The 23,414-nt window shown below is 37.0% G+C and overlaps 1 protein-coding gene across 3 annotated transcripts in view; it reads right to left on the minus strand.

Moving 5' to 3' along the window:
* Positions 1-23,414, minus strand: part of Grm7 (glutamate metabotropic receptor 7) — an 808,808-nt gene that overhangs the window by 263,154 nt on the left and 522,240 nt on the right. For all 3 annotated transcript variants that reach the window (XM_032905985.1, XM_032905983.1, XM_032905984.1), the window contains exon 5: positions 14,508-14,648. In XM_032905985.1, coding sequence (XP_032761876.1) covers positions 14,508-14,648 — 141 coding nt within the window. The remainder of the gene's footprint in view (positions 1-14,507; positions 14,649-23,414) is intronic.

A 23,414-nucleotide genomic window follows, 5' to 3' on the forward strand; every position in this document is an offset into this window, starting at 1 on the left:
GAATATATATTCACTTCCTAGAAGTGAAGTAAATGATTTATGGAAAGCTTTTGTGTCATAGACACATTTTCCCTCAAAATACACAAAGAAAATATAGATAGATTCCAATTTAGAAAGGACTTATTTATTGCCTGTTTGATGAGTGCTTAATTTAAAAACAAATAGAATCAAAACCATGATTCAGCTCCACTTTAGATGACTGAACAATCTAGGGACTATCATTGCCAGTAGAAAGGAAAAATATACAAGCATCCAACTGAACTCCTTTGAAACAAGACTGGGTCTTGAGTCTCATCACAGGGACAAACTCACAGCAGGGCTTGTGATCTAGCAGATTGGCAGTCCATGTGTGCTCAATGAAGTATGAGAGTATGACTGATGCTTTGAGGAACAGTGAAAGGAATGAACACACACGACATGCAGGTTGATGGAAAGGAAGACTTACAGTCTTTCTCTCTGGACCATGGGTGATGGAGAAGGAGAGTTCCATTAGGTGACCAGATGATTTAAGATGGAGAGGGAGAGAAAGAGAAAGAACAGAGAGAGAGAGAGAGAGAGAGAGAGAGAGGAAGAAGAAGAAGAAGAAGAAGAAGAAGAAGAAGAAGAAGAAGAAGAAGAAGAAGAAGAAGAAGAAGAAGAAGAAGCAGCAGAAGCAGAAGCAGAAGCAGAAGCAGAAGCAGAAGCAGAAGCAGAAGAAGCAGAAGCAGAAGCAGAAGCAGAAGCAGAAGCAGAAGCAGAAGCAGAAGCAGAAGCAGAAGAAGAAGAAGAAGAAGAAGAAGAAGAAGAAGAAGAAGAAGAAGAAGGAGAAGAAGAAAAAGAAGAAGAAGAAGAAAAAGAAGAAGAAGAAGAAGGAAGAAAAGGAGAAGGAGAATATAGCAATGTACCTACTCTAAGATCTTGTTCATAAACACCTTTGAGACATGTCCAAATCTTGAAGGTCTATTTATCTCTACTTCAACTGTTTTTCAAATACAAATGCTAATTTACCTAAATCCTTTTGAACTCAAGAATGTAAGAATGTGTAACACACACACACACACAAACACACACTTGCACACACGTGGACACAATCTCTTATTGCTTAGCTCTCACATATGTAAAAATGTGTCCTTTTCAATTCAGGGGTTCTAAAGCTTCTGAACCTTTTTTTCTATTGTTCTGTTGAAGGAAATGTCACAATCAAATGTGTGTGTAAATTTAGTCACTGGTACATTCTCCACCCCACAACTTTCTTTACAAATATATTTTTTGTCTTTGTTTGTAGGACAAAGAATCAGGAAAAGTCTAGGTCTTAGATTGTGGTAGTCTTCTTAATAAAAAGTACACTGGGATGCCCCCTTTCTGAAATCTCCCCACAGGGTTTTCTCCATCATGGACAAAGCCTATGGCCTAGGGCTTTCATCTCTCCATGATAGATGCTAAGGGACAGATCCGTTCACAGGTTCAACCATTTATATTTCTTTATTTTTTTCTATTCTAATACTCACGTACAAGAGTGCTGGCTTCATTTGTCTTGTCCAGCATTTGGCACTATTGATCCCTTCATTTTATCTCTATATAGTAAAATTTCACCTATTTATTTTATACTTTTTATAAATGATGACATTGTATTCCCCCATCCCCAACACACACACAGGTTCCCATGAGCCAACCACATTGGATAGAATCGGTTTTGTCTCTGGTGCATCTCCCAGGTAAAACTTCTCAGCCTCTTTTCTACCAGATGGAGTATTATTGTCTGAGATGTGGCAGGTTACTGCCTTAATGATGCTCTGACTTTACATTGCTTATCTGTAATTACATTTTCGGTAATCATCAAATAATATTTACAGCACCCAAGCTACCTCTAAGTCTGTCCAATTTTTATCACTTAATAAATTCTTTAAGTAGATAGTTAAACTCTATAGCTTACTTTGAGTGTTTGAAATGAGTGAAAGAAAGCAACTCCTAGGGGCTTAATTTACTAGAGGGAAAAGTGATAGGTACTATTTTTGTCCTGTTTTTAAAAGAATGACATGGATCCTTTCTAGTCAGGGAGATGGCAGCTATTTGAATTGTTGTTTACAAGAGGAAATCAAAATGTTTTGGTTCAAGTCCTGGCTCTGCCAGATACCTACCTCTTTTGGGGGAGCCACTTAATGGAACTGTAAGAGCTTTCCTTTTATCTCTCTTTAGTAGACTGTAAATATTGCCAGTCCTGCTAACTCTGCTGAGTTGTAGGGATGATCAAGTGACACAAGGGATATTAAAACAATTTAAAGACTCTAAAGTGAATCTCATAAAAGATAAATCAGTACCCAAACATAAGGCAAAAAAAAAATATTCAATCTTGCAAGTTTTCCAAGAAACACAAATCAAAAGAGAGGTAACATTTCAGTTGCTTTGCCAGTGGCAAAATAGATTAGTATTTGCTTCTGAAAGCAAACATGGTGATATATTTCAATTGTCCAAAAACTGTTTATCCTCCTTGAATTGGTAATGATGCAAATGGATAATGCACATTTTGCTAACACTTAAAGCTTCCTGCGTCTCTGGCATTGCACGCAGCTCCTTACACAATCTAACTGTCTCAGAGCGCCTCCTCACAGTACAAATCAAAATGAAACCCTGCCAGACAATTAGCATTATCAGAGCAGTCTACAAAGGAACAGACAGTAATGGAGAGGCAAGGCCACTTGGTTCATGCTTCATGGCTGGTATGAGACAGGAACAAAACATGATTGGAAGTGACAGGGCATCACAGTCCTCATTCTTTATTTCAGAGCTTCTAAACCTGTGTGCAAGGGGACAGTCCCATGGAAAAATAGGTATGAGGTTTTAAATTTTTTATGTGTTTTATATAAACTCACCAACCAGTAGCAAAGCTGGGAGCCTGCAAATTGTGAGAAATCTATGCACAGGTCTTTTTGCAACACCCAAGCAAACTAACAATGGGCAGAGTGTCTACAATATGCATGTTATATGAGAAACTATTCAAAGGTATGTAGGACTGGATTGGTGACTCACACCTGTGGCAATGTAATATAATGGCAATACTTAGGAGGGAAGATGATTGCAAGTTTGAGGCTGGCCTGGTTACATTTGAGTTGTTCATGCTCCTGCATGAAATACCTCACTAATACTCATATAAGTAACCCTGAAAATCATGGACATACCAAGTTGGAATTTGATGATATCATTGCATTGATTTGTCATAGCTTCCAAGTTTTGATCAAGTGCATGATCATTTCACATCTTCCTAGGAATGTTGTCACACAACATTTACTCACAGGAAGGAGATAATTATCACATATTATAGTGATCCCTATGTATCACCATGTGTCAAGACAAGAGTCTGTCAAAGGAGGAGGACAAAGGCAAGAAGACAGAAAACTTTATATCCTCTCTTTCTGTCTCTCTGTCTCTGTCTGTCTCTGTCTCTCTGTCTCTTTCTGTCTGTCTCTATCTCTATCTCTGTCTCTGTCTCTCTGTCTCTCTCTCTCTCTGTCTCTCTCTCTCTGTGTGTGTGTGTGTGTGTGTGTGTGTGTGTGTGTGTGTGTGTATACTTTACTACAGGGGACACTGTAAAACATAAAGGGCTTATTTTTGTGAATTTATTTCCATAGAAAAGGAAATGTTTCACTTGCCTAGTGATAGCATATTCTTTTCACTTTTGCTTTAAAATTTAAAAAATCAATATGCAATCTTCTGTTGCAAACTTCTCTGAGCTTTACACATGACTGCTTGTTTTTCCTCAAAGGAAAAGTGACTATATCTCAACATTGAACATTTCCCTTTCATTGTAAATTATCCAACTCTGCTGGAGACTCAGACCATGTTTGAAGGTCATGGCACCTTTAAAATTAATATGAGGTTTCTCAGGTGTGTTATTATGGACTGCCTTGATCTCTCGAAAAAGGGCCCAAGGAAAGGAGGAAGACTGAAAATATTCTACTTATGGCTGTAATTCCCTGTTGTATAATCATGACTCTTATTTTCTCTTTGGATAATAGCTAATTTTTAGCTTTTCATCAATGTAATAACATCTGGCTATAAAATGAAAATATGGCCTTATTTTAAGTTCATGGAAGTAGAAATGGAGTCAGCAATAAGCTGTTTAGTAATGAGGATGGAAAGGGGTCATTTGAGGCTCAGTATTAAAGATGGCCTCTTAAGTATCCTTTTGGGCCACAGTATAAAATAGATTCAAGTTCTTGGGACAATTATTTACTATTACTTCATACAGAAGACCTCCTCTCTTTCTCTCAAGACACTAAATACATTTTATAGTACTTTAACAGATCTATTTATATTTTTCTTTTTGTCTCCACTATGGAAAAACACTGCCATAATACCAAAGATCCTACTTCTAACCACAGGACCAGCATAGGACTAATACAACCGTGCAACAATCAATACTCATGGGCTGGGCAAATGAATGAAAACTGAATGTAGGAGAAGGCCACTATGCCCCTAAGGGCACTTATGTTCCTCCCCTTCCCCCACTAGTGGTCATGTTCTCAGGCAAGTCATGAAAGTGGGTTGAATTTTGACCTGCTTCCATTGGCAAAAAGCAGACAATTTCTTCCTTATGTAGCTCACTGATTTGAGTTGATTGGGACTCAATGAGAATGATTTAAATGTATAGAAGGGCACTGCCACGTACGCAGCATGACTTAGGCAGTATTGTATGTCCAGGGTAAAATAAGAATGTGACTGAACATAAGGACAGCATAGGTATTCAATTATTGTTTTCTACCATCAAGCAAGATGGCACCTAAAGTCACTGAGGATCTCTCCATGTACCTGCCGTCTACTCTGTGAATGATCTTAGGTAGCGAGGATTATTGATCTGTGATCCTACAGATGAGGGGGTCATAAGAAGGTTTACACAGACATAGGATGAGCCAGCCCTTAGCCCTACCTTGTCATCACGTGTATCATGAATAAGTTACTGAGACTCCATCTTCCTGCAGCTTGGACCTTATATCGCTACTAGGCTGAATCTGTGCAAAGTCATCTCAGAGCAACTGCGCTCAGCAGGAAGAGCCTCTGAGAAGCAGCAGATCCAAAACCCTCCAAGCACCTGCCTACCTCTGTGGATCTCCTGTCCCTTTCTTCGAAGAGGCTGGTGCTATTAAAACTAGCTCTAAAAAGTTGGTGTCTGGCTTTTTATATGTGGTTGATATTTATCTGGTGAGCACTGTTTTATTCTCTCGAAAATGAGTATAATGCTGTATACACTATAAAATCCAAAAATGCTTTTAGAGTCCATATTTCTCCCCAGGGACAGAAAGGAGGTAGATGACAACCTCTATTACCTCCTTTCCTAAGGAAAGTTATATTCCATTCTGACTTGCTTAATGACACTTGGTAAGTCATTCAAAAGCCCTTTCTTATGCCTACTAAAATGACACAAAGCATCTAATGTATAATACTTATGTTGCTTGTAAGGGGCACTTTGTTTACAGACTGTTGCTAGAAAAATCATGGGCAGTAATTCCCCAAGATAAAACATTTTTTTCATTAACACCTTCAGCCTGACAGAATTTCCAAATATGAAAGAGACATAATTCCCACATTAAAAGCCATCACATGCTAGAGTTCATGAGAAAACATGACACACCTCACTTAAAAATGGTTCCTAGCATCAGTAGTAGTTTTGCTTAGGACCTTAGATGCTTCTACAGTTTTAATGGTGCCTGGATTCTACACAGCATTAAATGCAGAACCTCTTGGTACTCTAAATAACGTGAATCAAAATGACATATTACAATGATCCCTTTTCAGCTGCATGGTGCTAGTTGAAGAAGGCAGAGTTCATTTACTCTGTAAGAACGCATTCATAATCTTCTACTTCATAAGGCTAGAGACAGCTTGTGGTGATATTGTTTAGTGAAGGTAATAATCTTACTTTGTGTTTTATTAGTGCATGAGTTTTTTATTCTTCTTTCCAAATTTTAAATTTATCTTTTCTATGCTAAACTCTCAAATAAACTTTTGGGAAGGGTAGTTAGACCATAAGAGAAGGAGAGAAATAAAATTAAGTCAACAAACAAGTAAACAATTCTTTGGCCTTTTAAAAGCAGTATGGTCCAGTTTAAGCTTTGATCTTCAAAGTTGAATCTTTTAAGATTTAAGGAAGTAAATTATATACCAAAGATTTCTTCAGACTCAAATAGTGACCGGCTTGTCTCCTTTCCCAGCCTCTACAAAACTGTTTATTAAGAGACAATGAGAAATGAGTGGCTGAGGAGAGGCACGAACTAAACATTTGGCAAATGCAACTAAAAGTTCCAAGCTCTTTAACTTCCCCTAAACCTAAGGTTCACAACCTTCCTAGTGGTGGACCCCTTTAATAAAGTTTCTCATATTGTGGTGACCCCAACCCTAAAATTATTTGTGTTGCTATTTTATAAATTTAATTTACTGCTGTTATGGGTCGTGATGTAAATATTTTTGGAGACAGAGGTTTGCTGAAGTAGTAGAGACCCCCAGGTTGAGAAATGCTACTGTAAAGATTCATGTGGAAGTTCTTAAAGTGTTCAAAACTAGACTGAGGACAGGTAAGACACAGGATCCAGTTGTTATTGAGTTGCCATGGCTTCATTGCCAAGGGTAAGAAGAAATAAGAGAGGTCTAGAGACTGCATTGTGGATAGAGAGAAGTCATGGATACGTTTCAATCATCAAAGGAAAGATAAAATGCAGAGAAAGGATCTTTTTCCCCCCCATGGAGCACTAAAATTAAGATGTAAGGAAAAGAAGCAAGGTGTGCAAAGGAATCTAAAGTGTGTTTCTTGAACTGAAGATCCTATTTATAGATTCATCACTGTTGTTTGATCATGATAGGAAAAAAAAAACATGAATGCCTGTTTCCATGTCAGCCACAGTTCTGTCAGATCAGTCCAAGGAATAGTTAACGATGAGCACAGCTGGTAACGTGAGACCACCGGAAGAAGTTAATTGACTTTTTGTTTTTCAACATTTAAAATAAACTTTATCGTCACTAAACGAGTACAAGGGAATATAGCTTCATACATACATGAATGATACTAAAGGCTGTGGAATCAGCATGGTGGAGTCTGGGGAGAAAGCCCAGAACACAATGCACATGATGCAGTCGTGAAGACCTGAGTTCAGATGCTCAATATTTAGGTGAAAAAGGTCATAGCTAGGTGTAGTCGCACAGAAGTCTGTCACACAAGTACTTGAGTGGTAGAGACACACACATCCTCACAGCTAACTGCAGCCAGTGAAGCTGATCAGTGAGTGCTAGGTTGACTGTGTGACCATTTCTCAAATGATCAGGAGGAGAGTGATGGGGGATGATACATGACATTGACCTCTGGACTCCACGAGCCTGAAACACACATGCATGTGCACACCCAAACAGAAAGAATTGGCATCACAGGTAATATGACTTAATGTCAACCTGATTTCTGATTCTGAGTATTTATTGCTCATGAGAACCTAAAGTCTAGAGAGATATTCTCCTTTTATGTGCCCACATAAATTTTACTCAATATCCCCATGTTTTCAAAAGGATTTAGAGGTTTTCTGAGACCTGTGAGGATTTCCTATGTGATATTCATCTCACTTCAATTTAGAGAAGCCTAAGATAACTGCTCACTCATTTATCAAAACTATACAAGCAAACTCATCCATGCAATTTCTGTAAAATGATACACCAAGTCGAAAGCTATATGCCTTAATATTTATGTGATGGTCCACATATATTTACTTCTTAATACTTGTCATTAAATAAAGATACAAATGAAACATTCCAAGCAATCTGACATGTCCAATTTTCACAGAATTAGGAATTAAGTAGATAGACAATTCAAAGGACCACAACATAAAGACTCTCACAAAACTGTTAGATATTAGTCATGTGATTAAAATATCAAAGAGCCACATTAACATGCAACTGTAGAATATTTGATAATAAAGACTATCTCATAGTTTATTATTTGTCTATTGAAGAAATCAGGTAGGAGTAAATATGTGTTCCTATTGCTTGTCATTAAAACAACTTCAAAAAATCTTCTTGAAACATTAAAGAATTATGTGCTATTCACCTATGTGCATTATGGTGTGGACTTTTAAAATAATTTTATATAAATTAAATGCCACCATGTAACATCTGTATATCAAGATCAACTCAGAAAGGAATCAGAAAATGATGGAGAAAACTTCTTAGTTCAGTCAAAAATCCTCCTGCATATGTGGCCTCAGAGCATTTTGCTTTCTTAAATGTAATTTCTTTATCTTCATAGACACGTGATCAAAGTCTACACGTAGTGTTTAGGTTACAACCCAAATGACATCTTAATGAATGATATGTTTTTTTCATCAACTTCTTTTTTTAACTCAAAGCCTGTTAAAACCACCAAACAGAGAGTATTCAAGGGACTGACCTAGGCCTTCAACACATACATAACTATTGTGCAGTTCATGTGGGATTCCTAACAGCAGGAGGTGAAGCTGTATCTGACTCTGTTGCCTGCCTTTGGGTTCGTTTTCCCTAAATGGGCTGCCTCACATAACCATGTTAGTAGTACCTAGTCCTACAGCAATATGCCAGGGCAGGTTGGTATCCATGGGAGCTTCTCTGATGAGAAAAGGAGAGTAGAAGGTTGGTGAGGCTTGGTGGCAAGAGGGAGGAACTGGGAAGAGAGCGAGTAAGCTATGATTGGGATATAAAATAAATACATTAATTAATAATTATTTAAAAACCCTTTAAAAGACTTTACTTAAACCCTCAGTATTGAGATGGAAAAACTTTAAGAATTCTAACTACACACCAAGGACATTAAAGTGCACATGCGATGGCTCACATCTATGATCCAAGAAGTCAGGAGTCTGAAGCAGACTTCCCACATCCTGCACTACAGGTAAAATACCAAGCCAAGCTGAGTCACGCAGCTAAATGATTTTCAAAAACAAATCAAATAAGCAAAAGTAGGCATTTAACAGTGTCTTATCTTCAGATTTTTTGATATTTCCGTGGGTAATATTGGTTCAGGATACTGGAACACAAGTCAAACTGAATTTTGTATCGTGTAGTTAGTCTTATTTATAACTTGTTATACTATGTTTATTTAATATATCTGGGAGGCCTGCTCTTTTTTGAAAGGGAACAGAGAAGTAGATCTGAAGCAGAGGTGCGATTGGATGGAGAGACTGCAAGGAGGTGGAGAAGGAAAAAGGCAGTCAGGATGTAATGTAAGAGAATAATACAAGAGAGAAAACACAAGCAACAAAGACAATGAATTGCTATGGGAAAAATGCTTCTATTCATTTATTTATCCTTTGTCATAGCCGAAGGAAAACAAATCTCTAACAGCCCAATTGTTCCTTCACGAGATGATGGATTCCTAAATGCTGAGTTCCTTCCTTTCTGTGAAGAGGTAACTGTGATGAATCAGTGTCCACAAAGTGGTACCTGGCAGAACAGTAATGTTAGTTAGACAAATGTTCTGCGTGAGCTGCAAGACATAAGAGACAGATATTTCTTTACGGTTGGCATAGGCAAACACATTCAGATTGCTGGAAACTTGTATTAAACAGAAAGGATACATTTGAGACCTTGTACATATACTATTTCTCTTTGAATACAGGGGAAAGTATGGGAAGTGAGGAGTCAGGCTAGTTCCGTGCTAGAGAATGCCTGGATACACACTCTGTCATAGTGCTTTACTTTCTCTGACAGTGAGATTTCCACTCAGAGTTCAGTATGGCTTCGTGCCTGTTTGTGAATATTTTAGTACCTCAGTACAGTAGTATTGAGTTGGCATCCCTGAAATGCTCTCATCTCCACCTGTACATTTAGTTAAATTTCTGGTTTTATTTTCTTCTTGAGCTTTGATATATGATCATTTCTTCCTTAGACCTCACATAAACAATAGGATAATCATGAATTCCTCACAGGCAATTGCATTCAGCCAGATTGGTGAGTAAGTGTTAACAATGCTGAATTGGGACCATGTGCTAATGTCACTTCAGATTTTACACTTGAATTGTCTAATTTAATCCCCACAGCAGCTTCCAAAGCTTTGTTCCCTTCTTCATTTCAAGCAGGAAGAACAGCTTTGAGAAGTTAAGCAATATTTTCCAAGATTTTATAGGGAAACCCACTGATAGGCCTTGATGGCATACCCTGCCTGCATTGATTCTAAAACTAATAACTATATGGGTATAGATACTTTCCTGATTGGAGATTAACTTTGTTTCCTGAGATGTCATTTCATTTTTCTTCTCTTCTTAGCATCTTCACAGAACTATTGTCCTCAGCATGGTAATATAATACATGGACCATATCTCTGAGTTAGCAGTAATGTGCCAAGACTCATACATACTCAGTTGATGGGCTTAGAGTCAGGAGTCCTACGTACAACTATTGAACAGAAACTATATGCTCTTTTGACTCTGAAGGACATGGTTTTTTTTAATCAAAATGGATGGTAGGTTCTATTTCCCAGTGTGTGACTCTAATGCGGTCTTCATGGGATAATGTATCCCTACTATGAAATATGATAAATGATAAATTCTGTAAAAGGTTTGATCATCTTACAAATATTCCTTTCCTGAATATCATCCAGAAGGAGCCATGTGCAAGGTCACTGGCTACCAATGTTTGGGTTCTTGAGGAGAAAACAACTTCAAAGGATAGTTAAGGAAAAACGGATAGGTTTTAGAGTTAGAATTGGGTATACAGGACCTTTGGAATATTTGAAAACTATGGAGCGATTAAGAACCTCTACCTTGCCTTGCAGACATCCACATGAATGTGGGTAATATATGGGACAATGGTTAGATGGTTTCTCAGGGTATTTGCTATAAGAATGACCATAAACCAGAATCCACCAAAATTCTACAGAAGTGAATATTATTCTCATTTCTCCAAAAATTATTTTTCCTCTTAGAATTCTTTTACTAATATTGGATCTAAAAGCTTTCATTACAGCATTACAAATGCAACCTGCTTTCTTCAAGTGCGATGGATCTCATCGTTCATCACCAAAGTTTGTGACAAGACACATGCCATATTGGTTTGCCCGGAGCTTGTGTAGACTCAGAACTGAGAAAAAATCTCATGCTAAGCATTGTAACCAAATTTTTAGAAGAATTAATTTTTCATCAATTTCAGACATAGGAAGGAATGAAGGACACTGTTTTTGCAGTCCCCATTCCAAAACATCCACTGTTTCAGTGATGTCAGTTTACTTTTCTCTCTAAACTGCCAATCAGCCTTATTTTCTCCACTGATTTCTACTACCAAGGAGGAGAAGTGGCTAAATGTAAAAATATGTTAAGTGTGTTTTCAAAATACTACTGAAGCAACATAAGAGACTCCAGCTTGGAAAATAAACGGAAGTAAAGAAAAAATTACAATGGCATTCTCTATTTCTTACCTATTAATGTCTATAGGCTTGAAGAATAAGAGTAATAGTAATTGTACTTGGTAGCACTCAATAGACCATGTCTTGTTAACTGGGATACTTTAAAGGAACTTGTGTTGATTTACCTTGCTTGTAACTTAACAGGTAGATTATGGAATTAACTAAAAGATGCTTCTGAATGTGTCTGTGAGGGTGATTTCTAGACAACCACTAGTAAGGAAGATCCACCATTAATATTTGACACCTTTTAAGGAGTTGTCGAGATGGAAAGAGTTTAAAGGAAAGCTGCTGCTGCTGCTGCTGCTGCTGCTGCTGCTGCTGCTGCTGCTGCTGCTGCTGCTGCTGCTGATTGCTGCTATTGTTTCTGCCACCATGAGCTGAGGACCAGCATGTCATCAGGACTTTTCAGGCCTTTCACATCTTTTCATAGGGACTTCTGAGGAACCCTGCTACTTGCAATGGCTGAGTAACCATCAGGTCTGAGTCTCTGAGGTATGCAGATGGCCATTGTTAGACTACCTTTTGAGTAAGCTATTCTAGTAAACACAATTTTCTAAATATCATATAATTAAATCTTTCCCTAGTGAAATCATTGCCTAATAAAGAAGACCACATGAAGAGGCAACAAGAAGATAGCTTTAGGTCAAATAATTTAGAAACTGCAACCATGGAATGAGTACAACAGAAAGGCAAAAAACACATTTTCTGTTTCTGGTGGTAGCTTGGCCATAATGATTTTTATAAACTTCAATTCTTCTATGCTAAGCACTAAGATGTGGTGTCCATGGAACCTCTTGGGCCAGAGCTTGCCAAAAGAGAGTCTTGGCCTTAGATAGATACAAGCCTAAGTTCCATCTAACATTCCACTCCAACTCCAACCATTCTTATGGAACATCAGATGTCAGAAACAGTCTGGAAACTGTCATCCATCATCTGCATACTGTCGTACACTTCAGTGTTCCCTGTCTTACAGACAAATTATCCAGATGTCAAACTAATTTTTTCAGTTTCCACTTGAAAGCTCTGTGTCACCTAGGTCTAGTCAACATTGAATCAATTTTCTTCATTTTCTCTCCAACAATAGAAAGACTATGTTTCTGAGAACATTGTGCTGTTATATATTGAGGTTTGAACGGAGCATGTGGTTACTCTGACATTCTAGTTAAACCATGATGCTTCCAATATATGTGTTCTATTGATTTTACAGCAGTGTTTTTATTTCTCGCTCTGTTGTACATCTTCTCTTTCACAGAAACCTCTTTGAGAAAAGATAGACTCTTAAGTATTCTCAAATCCTTCATGATAATCTTAAGAACTATGTACCATATATATCTTATCTAATTAACAAGTTACTTAATGAAGAGCTTAATGGACCACATTCAGGTGATTAAAATTTAATAACTAGATTGCAATGATAAACTGAATAAGATAAAGGAAATAAACTAGTATCTAAGGAGACATCAACATTGTGTGTATGTATATGTAGATATGTATATAGTGTATATGTGTGAATGTGTTTGTGTGTGTGTATGTGTGCGTGTGTGTGTGTGTGTGTGTGTGTGTGTGTGTGTGTGTGTGTGTGTAAATCTGGACAACCTTGTGTTTCATTCCTCCTTAGAACCTGTCTACATTACATTTTGAGACAAAGCCAAAGCCTCACATAGGCCTGGACTCAACATTTAGTTTCGGATAGCTGGTCCATGAACTTCAGGGTTTGAACTATGTTTGCCTCTCCAGTGCTGGAATTTCCTTGCTTGTCATCATACCTTTTCCTTTAGAGTTCAGGGAGTTGAACTCTGCTTCTCATGCACATGTACTAAGGACTTTCCTGCTTTAGCTTTCCCCGTGCCCTTGCCCTCAGTATGCTTCATCATACTGAGTACACTCTAGGGTGTTGAGATGCCTTCAAGTCACTGTCACAAATATTGAAGGCGAGTGGACAACAGAATAAGACTATTTAGTCTTCCACAGTATTCAATACTCAAGTGTCAAATACAAGATTAATTGCAAATAAAGATCAAATTTGATCAAATAAAAGGTAGCATTTCGTCTTCTTTTGGCGGTTACAGACTAACCCATTCATTCTCCCTAGATTCCCCATATTTCCACAAAGATGAATGTACTCCATTTCCCATTTTGTTGTTGTTGTTGTTTGTTATATTCTCAAAGTCACACTAATCCTTTTCTACAGATCTGTACCATGGTTTCCTTTATCACTGATTCTTCTTCACCAATTTTTTTCCTTCACCAATTGACAGTTGTCTAATCCTTTTTCCAGATGTTGATTCAAACATTATTCTTTCAAGGAAGACTTAGGGGAACATTCATGCCTTCAACACAATTGAAGTTCCTCTTGTATATGTCCCTATTTCTTTCTACTTTAGATGACAAATTCACTGGAGTAATGTGAATGGCCTTCTTCCTACTCCTGTGCTACATCCTAAGCCTCAGGAAAGCAGAGATCCCGACTGCCTGATTCACACCAAGACCATCAGTGCCTAAAATGGTCCTTAGCAGAAATGAAATCCCTTAATAAATATCTGGAACTGACTAAATGAACAAATGTCTGTGTTCTCCTTTATTTACCACAAATATATTTTTCATTAGGAAGAAACTTACAAGAGATGTGTATGAGAAGCAGGGAACGTTTTAAGCATATTATAAATAGCGAATATCTCTTTCACTTTTATATTATGGAAATAATTAATTATACACATTATTTTAAATATAAGCATTCTGTTAACTTAAACCGAAATACTGCGGATGATAACAGTTACCATTGTTCCTGGTATGGAATTTCTCAGGGGACTTTGTTTATTTGAAAATGACTTCATTCTTCTGGATAGAATAGGAACCAATATTTATCAACAGGAGTGTTTAAAACAATGAGATATCAAGAATCAGTAGAAATGACAATTACAGTGAGATGGGCAGGCTGAAAAGAATACATTCTTATCTCCACATTGACTCGCAAGAGTTATGCTTCTATTCTTTTGTCTGAACAATCTAGTAAAATTCAATTTACTTTTCCAATTTGTTTCCAACCAGGCTTCCTCTGTCAGTCGTGCAAATGTCTCAATGCCCTCTATGTAAAGTTGCAGGAAGAAAACGGGAAGGAAATTACCTGTGCATTTGCGATCTGTGTCTTCTTTTTTGGACCCACTAATTGTCAACTTGCAGTTGAAGTTTTCTTCCCAATATTCAGCAAACCATACATTTCTCCTGTTGTTTTCAAGTGTCCGGGATGTGAAGTAAGCATCGAATCCTAAATAGAGTTAAATGAGAAGGTCAGAAGTCATGGAGATCACTGCTGCCATATGGAGAATAAAAAAAAGCAACACATTATAGGTTGTAGGGTAGAAGATTTACTATGCACACACACACACACTCATGCACATATTATATAAATGTACATATAAGCACATATAAAACATATATGCATATATGAATACACATACACATGTATTTATGTATATAAATGCATATGTATAAATGAATACATACACACTCATATATTTGGCTAAACTATAGGAAGATCTCTAACTCAGTAAGCAAGGGAGATCTACAAGCGCTTTTTTCACTGAAAACCCAAGCAGTGATATAAGGAAAAAGAGTTTTGCATCTCGAGTGAGCTAAACCAGGGACAAACGTCTTCAGCTGTGATGATTAATACTGTCAGCCTGAGGGTGTTGACTTATGTAGGTGACAAATTTCTGGGCAATGTCTTATTAGATTAGTTGAGGTAGGGTCCCCTCCTTAACTGTGGATAGGCTCCTTCTTAGACTGGGGTTCTGTGTTGAATAAAAGAGTAAAGCAAGCTAAGCACTAGCATTTATTGTTCTCCCCTCTGTGGATGCACTGTGACCAGATGCCTTCCTAAATCCCTGCTTGAATACATAACGGGCTATACTCAACTGTGAGCTTCCATGAACCTTTCCTTCTCTAACTTGCTTTGGCCAAATATTTTGCTGTGGCATCAAGGGAACTTATCAAAATACTAGTTTTGTCATCTTCCCACAGTAACAAGTGTTTCAGTGCTTACTGTAGACCTGTCATGCAGTAATTATTAGCACGATTCTCACTTGGTAAAAAAGAAAGCACAAGCTTAGAAAAAAAATTAGAACGTGCCCAAAGTCAACCATTATGTGCTAGTCTTTGTACTTGGCTATTTCAGATATGAATTAGTGAATAACATTTCAAGGCCTTTTCTTTTAGTTTTGTCCCATCATGAAATTGGCTTCCTAGTCAAAATGGGAATAAATTGATTTTAAAGAGGCCACAGGTACATAAGTATGCCACTTCTTTGTTACTCATAGAAAATCTACCTTAGAAGAGACATTAGAGTCTAAGTACTGTACAATTCTCCAGCTGCTCTTTCTGGATTGTGTACTTCAAATATTGCAATGGACCTACAAGGGTCTCAAGAGAATCAAAGTGCAAACAAACAAACAAAAAGCCACAGTAATCAGACTTAGACTCAAAATGTCGTAAGAACTAAGCTTGAATGACAGTTCCATTAATGTCACTACATCACCCAGGGAAGTCCACAATTAACACTGCTAGTCTTCCTTTTGTCTATTTGTAGAAATGAAGATGGCACCACCCCCTCTGTCAGTCTGTACAGTGTCATCAGTGGCAGTGGAAGTAAGCCAAAAACTTAGAAAGTTTAAGGCTAAAGAATTATAGGCAAAGACGGACCTATTACCACATACTTAAAATATTCAGCTTTTCCATATGCCATAAAAGATGTGTCAGTGGTCACAATGACAAAACCAGAAAGCATTCTACATACATTTTCTCTTTAAGTGTCACATTAACTCTAGGCAGCAGCTACAACTCATAACCATACTTCAAAGTCAGAAATGAAGATCCAGATGAATTTGATAGCAGGGTGCCTGGTTTCAAACATCGATATCTGTTACATATTCTATTAAGTAGGCATATATTTTGGTAAGTATCATATCATTTGTTCAACTGACCAGGAAAAAATGAAGACCAGACTAATAGCAGGAGGGAAAAGCTGGATTTTTATTTTCTTTCTTATTTTTAGAATTTCATACCCACAAAAGATCTAGAAAAATCCTATGGAGTTTGCTCTTACTCACAAACCATGCCAATTTCTCTCTTCCTTGAAGATGCCCCATTATAAAACAACTTGTACTACAGGGGAAACTGGTAGTTCAAAAACAAAAAGAGAAAGCATTATGTGGTCTAACAATAGGATGAGGAACTAAAGCAACCTTGTATGTGCTTCTTTGGTCTGATAGTGCTGGGGTAACCCAGGTTCAAAAACATGTCTTCTCAGACAACCCTAGGGTCAGAGAAAGAGATAAAATGGTATCATCCACATAGGCCATTCTTGCGGCCTTGCTTTTGCTTGTACAAGTCAGACTTCCTTACAGGATCCAACAACTTATTACCTTTTACTAGCATCATGGGAGTGATAAATGGATTCTTATTAGTTTCCTGTACTCTGATTCAGAGAAAAGAAAACTAACCACACACAAGATCTTCATGGCTTTCAAGAATCCTGTTACAGCCAGATGTTTAAAGTACCTGACAGTAGTCTTTGAAGTCCCTTCAGAAAAGTATACTTTGTAGCTCTTTACTGGCAGATAAGGAGCTTCTGACATGGCAAGGCCTTGCTTCTGCTTAAGCATTCAAGTCCCTACACATAGTCTGTCATTACAATTTTAGCTGCCAGAAGAATCTGCTTGTGTACCATTAGAAACAGGGCTCATCACAAAAGAGGTTTAGTGACCCAGGTAGGGCAGAGAGATAGGAATAGTATCAGACATTTGAAGAACAAATAACCATTCTTCTCCTACCTGTCTCTTTCTCTATTATGTATGTGTGAAATGAGACTTTTCCACATCTCTATTAAATTTCAGAAGAAACATGATTGGAGCATATATCTCAGTACAATTAAGACCATTACCAGAGTATTGAAATATAACCCACGGCACCAAGTCCCACGGTTTTGATTCAAAGGAAACAGAATCAAAGATTTATTAAAGCAAATCTATTCTGCTTTTATATGAAGCAGATGGAATTCTTAGCGTGAACTTTCTCCTTTGGTTGAACTGATAAATTTAATTTCCTAAATTCCTTCCGGGGCTCATCTGAAGCAGTGTCCCACTGTCTCATGTTAAGCACAACTGTCATCATTTGGGAAGTTAATTCTAAACAAGAAGGAGAAGGAATAAGGTTTCATCTGTCATTACAAACTGTTCTTGCTGGGTTCTCTCCTATGTGAAATGAAGTGATGGCCTCATGTACCTCCTGAGATTATGGAGCGTACTCAACAAAGGCATGATTCATCCTGGGAGACATGATTAGGAAAAGGTCCTTCTAGCTGAAAGGGCATGGAAGATCTCCCTAAAGGGTATGAGGAATGCTATCAGGATGTCATTGCCAGGTCAGAAGACAGAGAGAGGCTTTACCTAGCATCTAAACTTCCTGAAATATGCAGCATCCAAGCATGTTAGGTTCTCAACTCCACGATGTGTGCAGCAGGTCAGGGGAATATCCTTATCAGCCCCAGTGACAAGCAACACCAGTGCTTCTGACTTTAGAGCTCAAGTACAAGGGCTCTCTGTAACGCTTCCCACACTGCTTCCAAACCATGACGTGGCTGTGGTTAAAGAATGTATATTTCATCACAGTATACATGATCTGGAGAACAGTACATGAAACTTCCAATAAACAGAGGAAAGGACAATACAAATGCGGAGTGGGTCAGTGGTTCAGGGGTAAGGGTAAGATTGATTCACAGCACAGAACAATATGAGTGTGGGGAAGAGAAAAGAAAGTGATATGTTAGAAAGAGAATTCCCAGAAATCCATTACTGCTTGAATTAGAAGGAAAAAGAAATACACGATGGAGAAGGGGTACAGGGTTACTGTGATATCAAACTTACTGCTAATGTCTCAATGGGAATGAAATGACTGTATATTTATTCCTATAGGGTTGATTGTTTTATTTTACGTGTATGGTGCTTTGTCTGCATGTATATGTATACTACATGCATGAGACCAGACATGGATGTTAAATCTTTAGTCACTGAATTATAGACATCATAAGGTGTCATCTGAGTTTGACAATGAAATTCAGATCCTCTGGAAAATCACACCAATCTGGCACCTTATAAGACAGATATGGAGGGTTGGGGATTTAACTCAGTGGTAGAGTGCTTGCCTAGCAAGCACAAGGCCCTGGGTTTGGTCCCCAGCTCCGAAAAAAAAAGACAGATATGGAGCATTCTACCATTGAAAGTTGCATTTCTCTTCTTTCTTCTGAGTACTGCGAATCATCTAAACTTTACTGCAATGAAAAAAGACCAAGTTGTATGTATTGAATAACATATTTGATCAAACCAATGGAAACATAAGGAACTTAGGAGAGCAGCAAGATATAACCAAGAAAACTCATTCATATTTATACGCTTAGATAACAACTCATTACAAGTTGAGTATAAACCCAGAAATGAAATAACTCCACAAGCAAAGACAAAGTATTGCATCTAAATTCTCATGGTATCTTTCCATTTAATCCGGCCAATATCAGTTCTTCAGGAGGGTTCAGTTCTTCCCTATGACAATTCTCTCCAAGATAATTTGTCCCTTTCATGAGTAGCAATGCTAACATTTTCTCTGATAGCTAGACCAGATGCTTTATAGTTCATATGGGAAACTATCTAAGAGCCATAACTTTATGAATAAAAAGAGAAAGTGAGTATGATTCCTCGGGGGTAGAGGAGGAGAGATAAACACATCAAAAATCCCATGATAAGACAATTCAAAAGTCCCTAGGAGAAAAGAAGAGAAGATCTGGTACAGAAGAAATAAGCATGATCAAAGAATCACAGGTAAGCATGGGGGTAGAATATACTAGAGAATAAATGTAGTATTTCATATCTGTAGGGAAACAGAATCTTTCTTACAATCATCAACTGGCAGGTTAATGAAATCATCTCATCCTATCTCAGGAATTAAATATTATGTAACCCAGAAAATATATTGGGAAACCTCAGATAGGTAACTATGAATGAAAGCCAGTGATTTGTGAGCTCTCATAAGAAGAGGACTATTGGTCACATGGTTGTAAGAACTTGTGGGAATGGGGGTCTCTTTTATGTATGACTCAGGTGCTTTGAGGAGTTACTGTCATGCCTTCCTTCTTGTTTCCACTCATGTCTGAATACTCCTGTCTTGAATTTGAAGTTTAGAAGCCAACATATTTACCCTATTCATCCATGTCTTTCTCATTTGCATTTCTACAAAATGTTGCTAAAGTAAATTCAGTTAAACAAATACAAATCATTTTGGCTGACATCATGGAATAAAGCTTGACAGAGATTCACCTAGAAATTCTCTATGTCTACTTAGAGATTAGTGGCAAGCTGCCATTATTTTTGAGAAAACAACAGTTAATTGTGGTGAAAATGAAACAAGCAATCCATGGGAAATGTTTACAAATGAGGCAGAAAAAGTGAGATACACACATTATTGTAGAAAATACCTCCATTCCTAGCCTCTAGTGAGGAGATCACCATTCAAGTTTCATTTAGCAAAATAGTAACATTTTAATAATTCATGCATGATGAAATCACTGTTTGGCTTAACTATGACAATGACCTCTGATTCATTGTCATAAATGATAGAATCTCGTGTGTTTACTCTTTGCTTATGTATTATTGATTCTTTACATAAGACCAAACACACATAGGCACAGGAGAGAAAGAAAGGGAGAGCTCTATATGGCTATATCCTTTACAACATTACGCGTAGAGTTCATTCTCCAAGACAAGGTAATTTTGGTTTCTATGCAAATGTTTCACAGGTATAATCTATTAATAATTCATGACTGTATATGAATTATTATACATGCTAAGTATATTCATGCCACAGCCTCCCAGTAGCATACTAGACATGAATAATTAATCCTGAAAATCAGTGTTTATACTGAGGTCTCTAGCTCCTTTGCAGTTTAAGTCTTTAAGAAGCTAAATTTAATATAAAAATCAATGAGCCATTCTTGGTAAAAATTTATGTTTCCAATAAACTGGTGTTACAAACTTACTATTTACAAATGTTATAGTCAAATAAAAAATTTAAATTAATGATAATACACTTAAGGTAATTTACCACTCCTAAAGCATCATTTTAAATGCTTTTCTTGGGTGTATTTTGTATAATCATATTTTTTTCTGAATTCATGAACTTTCGTCTACTAACAACTCTTGAAAAATCAGAAGGTGAATCACATGGTATTTTTTATAGTATAGTATGTTTACTATCTCTATGACATAAGTATGATTGCTGGTCACTACTATCTTTCAGAGACCTAAGAACAATAGTGTATGCTGCAAAAATTATTTATTATTTAGTAGCTTTGGATTATTCTTATTTATATTACAATGACATTTTATTTCCTCCAGGACTCAGAGCAGCTCAGGATAATTTATGATTGTGACTGCTGGGGAAAAAGAAGGATTTCTGGGAGAAGAGAATGGAGATTTCTACTGGCGTACCTGCAACTCCAGGCTATAGCTGCTTATGCAAATTTGTAAGATTAGATGCCATGTCTCAATATTTCTGACAACAAGACTGACTGAAGAGGACTAAAGTAAAATCCTTTTCATAGAAAAATAGAAATGAACAGGCATTCTTAAATATTCAGGAATTTGGAGCTGGAGAGACAATTCAGTGGTTAAGAGCACACATTGCTCTTGAATGCTAAAATCTCAACACATACAATGGGTGGTATGTAACTGCCTAAGAACACCAACTCCAGGGATGTCTCAAAGATTTTTCTTCCATGGATTCTTGCACTTGTGCACACAAACCTATACAGAGAACTTCCACCACACATAATAATAATAATAATAATAATAATAATAATAATAATAATAATAATAGTCAGGCATCTGCCAGTATTTCTATTTTCTATCTCTGGAATTTGATCATCTCATGTTAGCTGTTATTACTTTTCCAATATTCGGAAAGAAAACAATCTGACAGCAAGATTGCAGACTGGAACTTTGCTCAACGAATGATGTAGATATTATTCATTATCAATGACAACTACTAGGAGTCTCACAGGGTACCTCTGAAGTAAGATCTGCCTTCCAATAAGAGTGGCCTTCGGGTATTTAGAGGAGTGTTTATTAAGACCTAATGCCTCTGTATGCCTCCCTTAGGACAGCCTTTCAACAATCTACAAACCACAACTTATGTATAGAGTCCTCTTTTGAGGGCTTAATCCCCTGATCTACATGTAGAACATCTGTGTAGAACAGCAGTTCATGTGCCTGGCCATACCTTAAAGCAATACGTGGCCTGTGTAAAAACATATTCACCTATGGTTTGACTATAAGCCACATCAACTAAATTACAGCACCTACCCATGTCTCTAGACACCAGCCTTTCACTTTCCAGGTGCTTTGGGTACATAGGCGGACTCGACACATAGTCATCTAGAAGATTACACAATGTAAGACCCTCAGCTACCTTTTATATATAGTCCTGAAAGATCTACACAAAGTCTACCAGAAATGAAGAAGAGAAAGCAAAGTCTTCTAAACTGAACATATGATCCTTTATAAACATACATGTATTATGAATCATGATTAAAAATATCAAGTAATGGATACAGATAAAGAATATTTGTCACAGTTAAATACGTTTTGATATAGCGTTTCGGTTACTTTTTAAAAAAAATAATGTAATTCATGATATGAACATTGGCCAAAATTTTAGTCAGTAACACTTTGGTATTTGGAAAAAATACATATTTGTTCAAGCCAGATGTCATCTTAATGACCAAGCATTAATTTTTTCATATGACAGATTGTGTGAATACTTAAATACTTTTTATGCAAAATCTTTGAACGCACTTTTAAAGAATCATATCAAATTATCATGACTGATTTATCTGTGTAAAATTTTCTAGGAAAAATAAGCTAAAGAGATAATAACTTTTAAGGGGAAAATTATTGATTATTTGAGCATGTAGAATCTGCTTATTCTTTTGAGGGAAAGAATAAAAACAACACATCAAAAGTCAGAGAATTATTCTACATGGTGGAAGCTACACATTTTATTTTTAATAACCATACAAGAATCATGTTGCCTGGTTACCATCTTCATTTTGTACGCTGCTCTAAAAATGTCTCAGCATCTAGAAGTTTTTTCTAAGAAGAACATCTAAACTTATATAATCAAACATCTATAACAACACAAGGAGGTTTATCCAAAATTATATTTCATTTTATTTCTGATTGCAGATGCTTCCACTGCCTAATAGTTGAAGGAGGAAAACAATAGCATTTTACAAGAAAGACATGTCACATGAATATATAAAAAGAAATAAGGAACTTGACCAAAAAAAGAAAATATAGTAACACTACTCACAAATGAATGACCATTCAGTGTAATAATTTTTGGTATAGCAATATAGGTTATTATCATTGCTTTTAGTGGCCCATTATAACTAGATGTAAGACTTTCTTGCTGAAGACCAAACACTGGTTTCAGAACATAAAGAAATTATTCTAGAACTGACCATGAAGTCCTCTCCCTGATAGATAAAATTCTTAATGCCGGAGAAAAAAGGCCTTGACAATCTTACCCACTACTGGATCCTGCATGATACAATATTGACTCACTGGGCAGATGTGTTCACTGACTGGTACAATACCTCCAAGAGTGTTTATGGGAATAACAAACTGTTCTCTTTTATTTGAGGCCTGTTCCCTGAAAGAGAATTCAAACCTGATATTGTGTGTTACAAGTCTATGGCTAAGAAAGTGATACACCGCTTTTCTGTAAAAGATTTCACTAGTTGAAATCAATTAATATTTCCATGGGGGGGGGGAAGGGATTCCTAGGCTTTACCTGGTGGAGGAGCACCTAGTGGTTGATTGTTGTTGGAGAATGGAGAGTTAACGTCCTTCAGGGCTGTGACTACTGGTAGGGTAATCATGCCTTATGAATGATATAGCATCCATGGACATATTAGGATCATATA

This window comes from Rattus rattus, chromosome 6 (genome assembly GCF_011064425.1).
Source record: "Rattus rattus isolate New Zealand chromosome 6, Rrattus_CSIRO_v1, whole genome shotgun sequence".
Classification (NCBI taxonomy): Eukaryota; Metazoa; Chordata; class Mammalia; order Rodentia; family Muridae; genus Rattus; species Rattus rattus.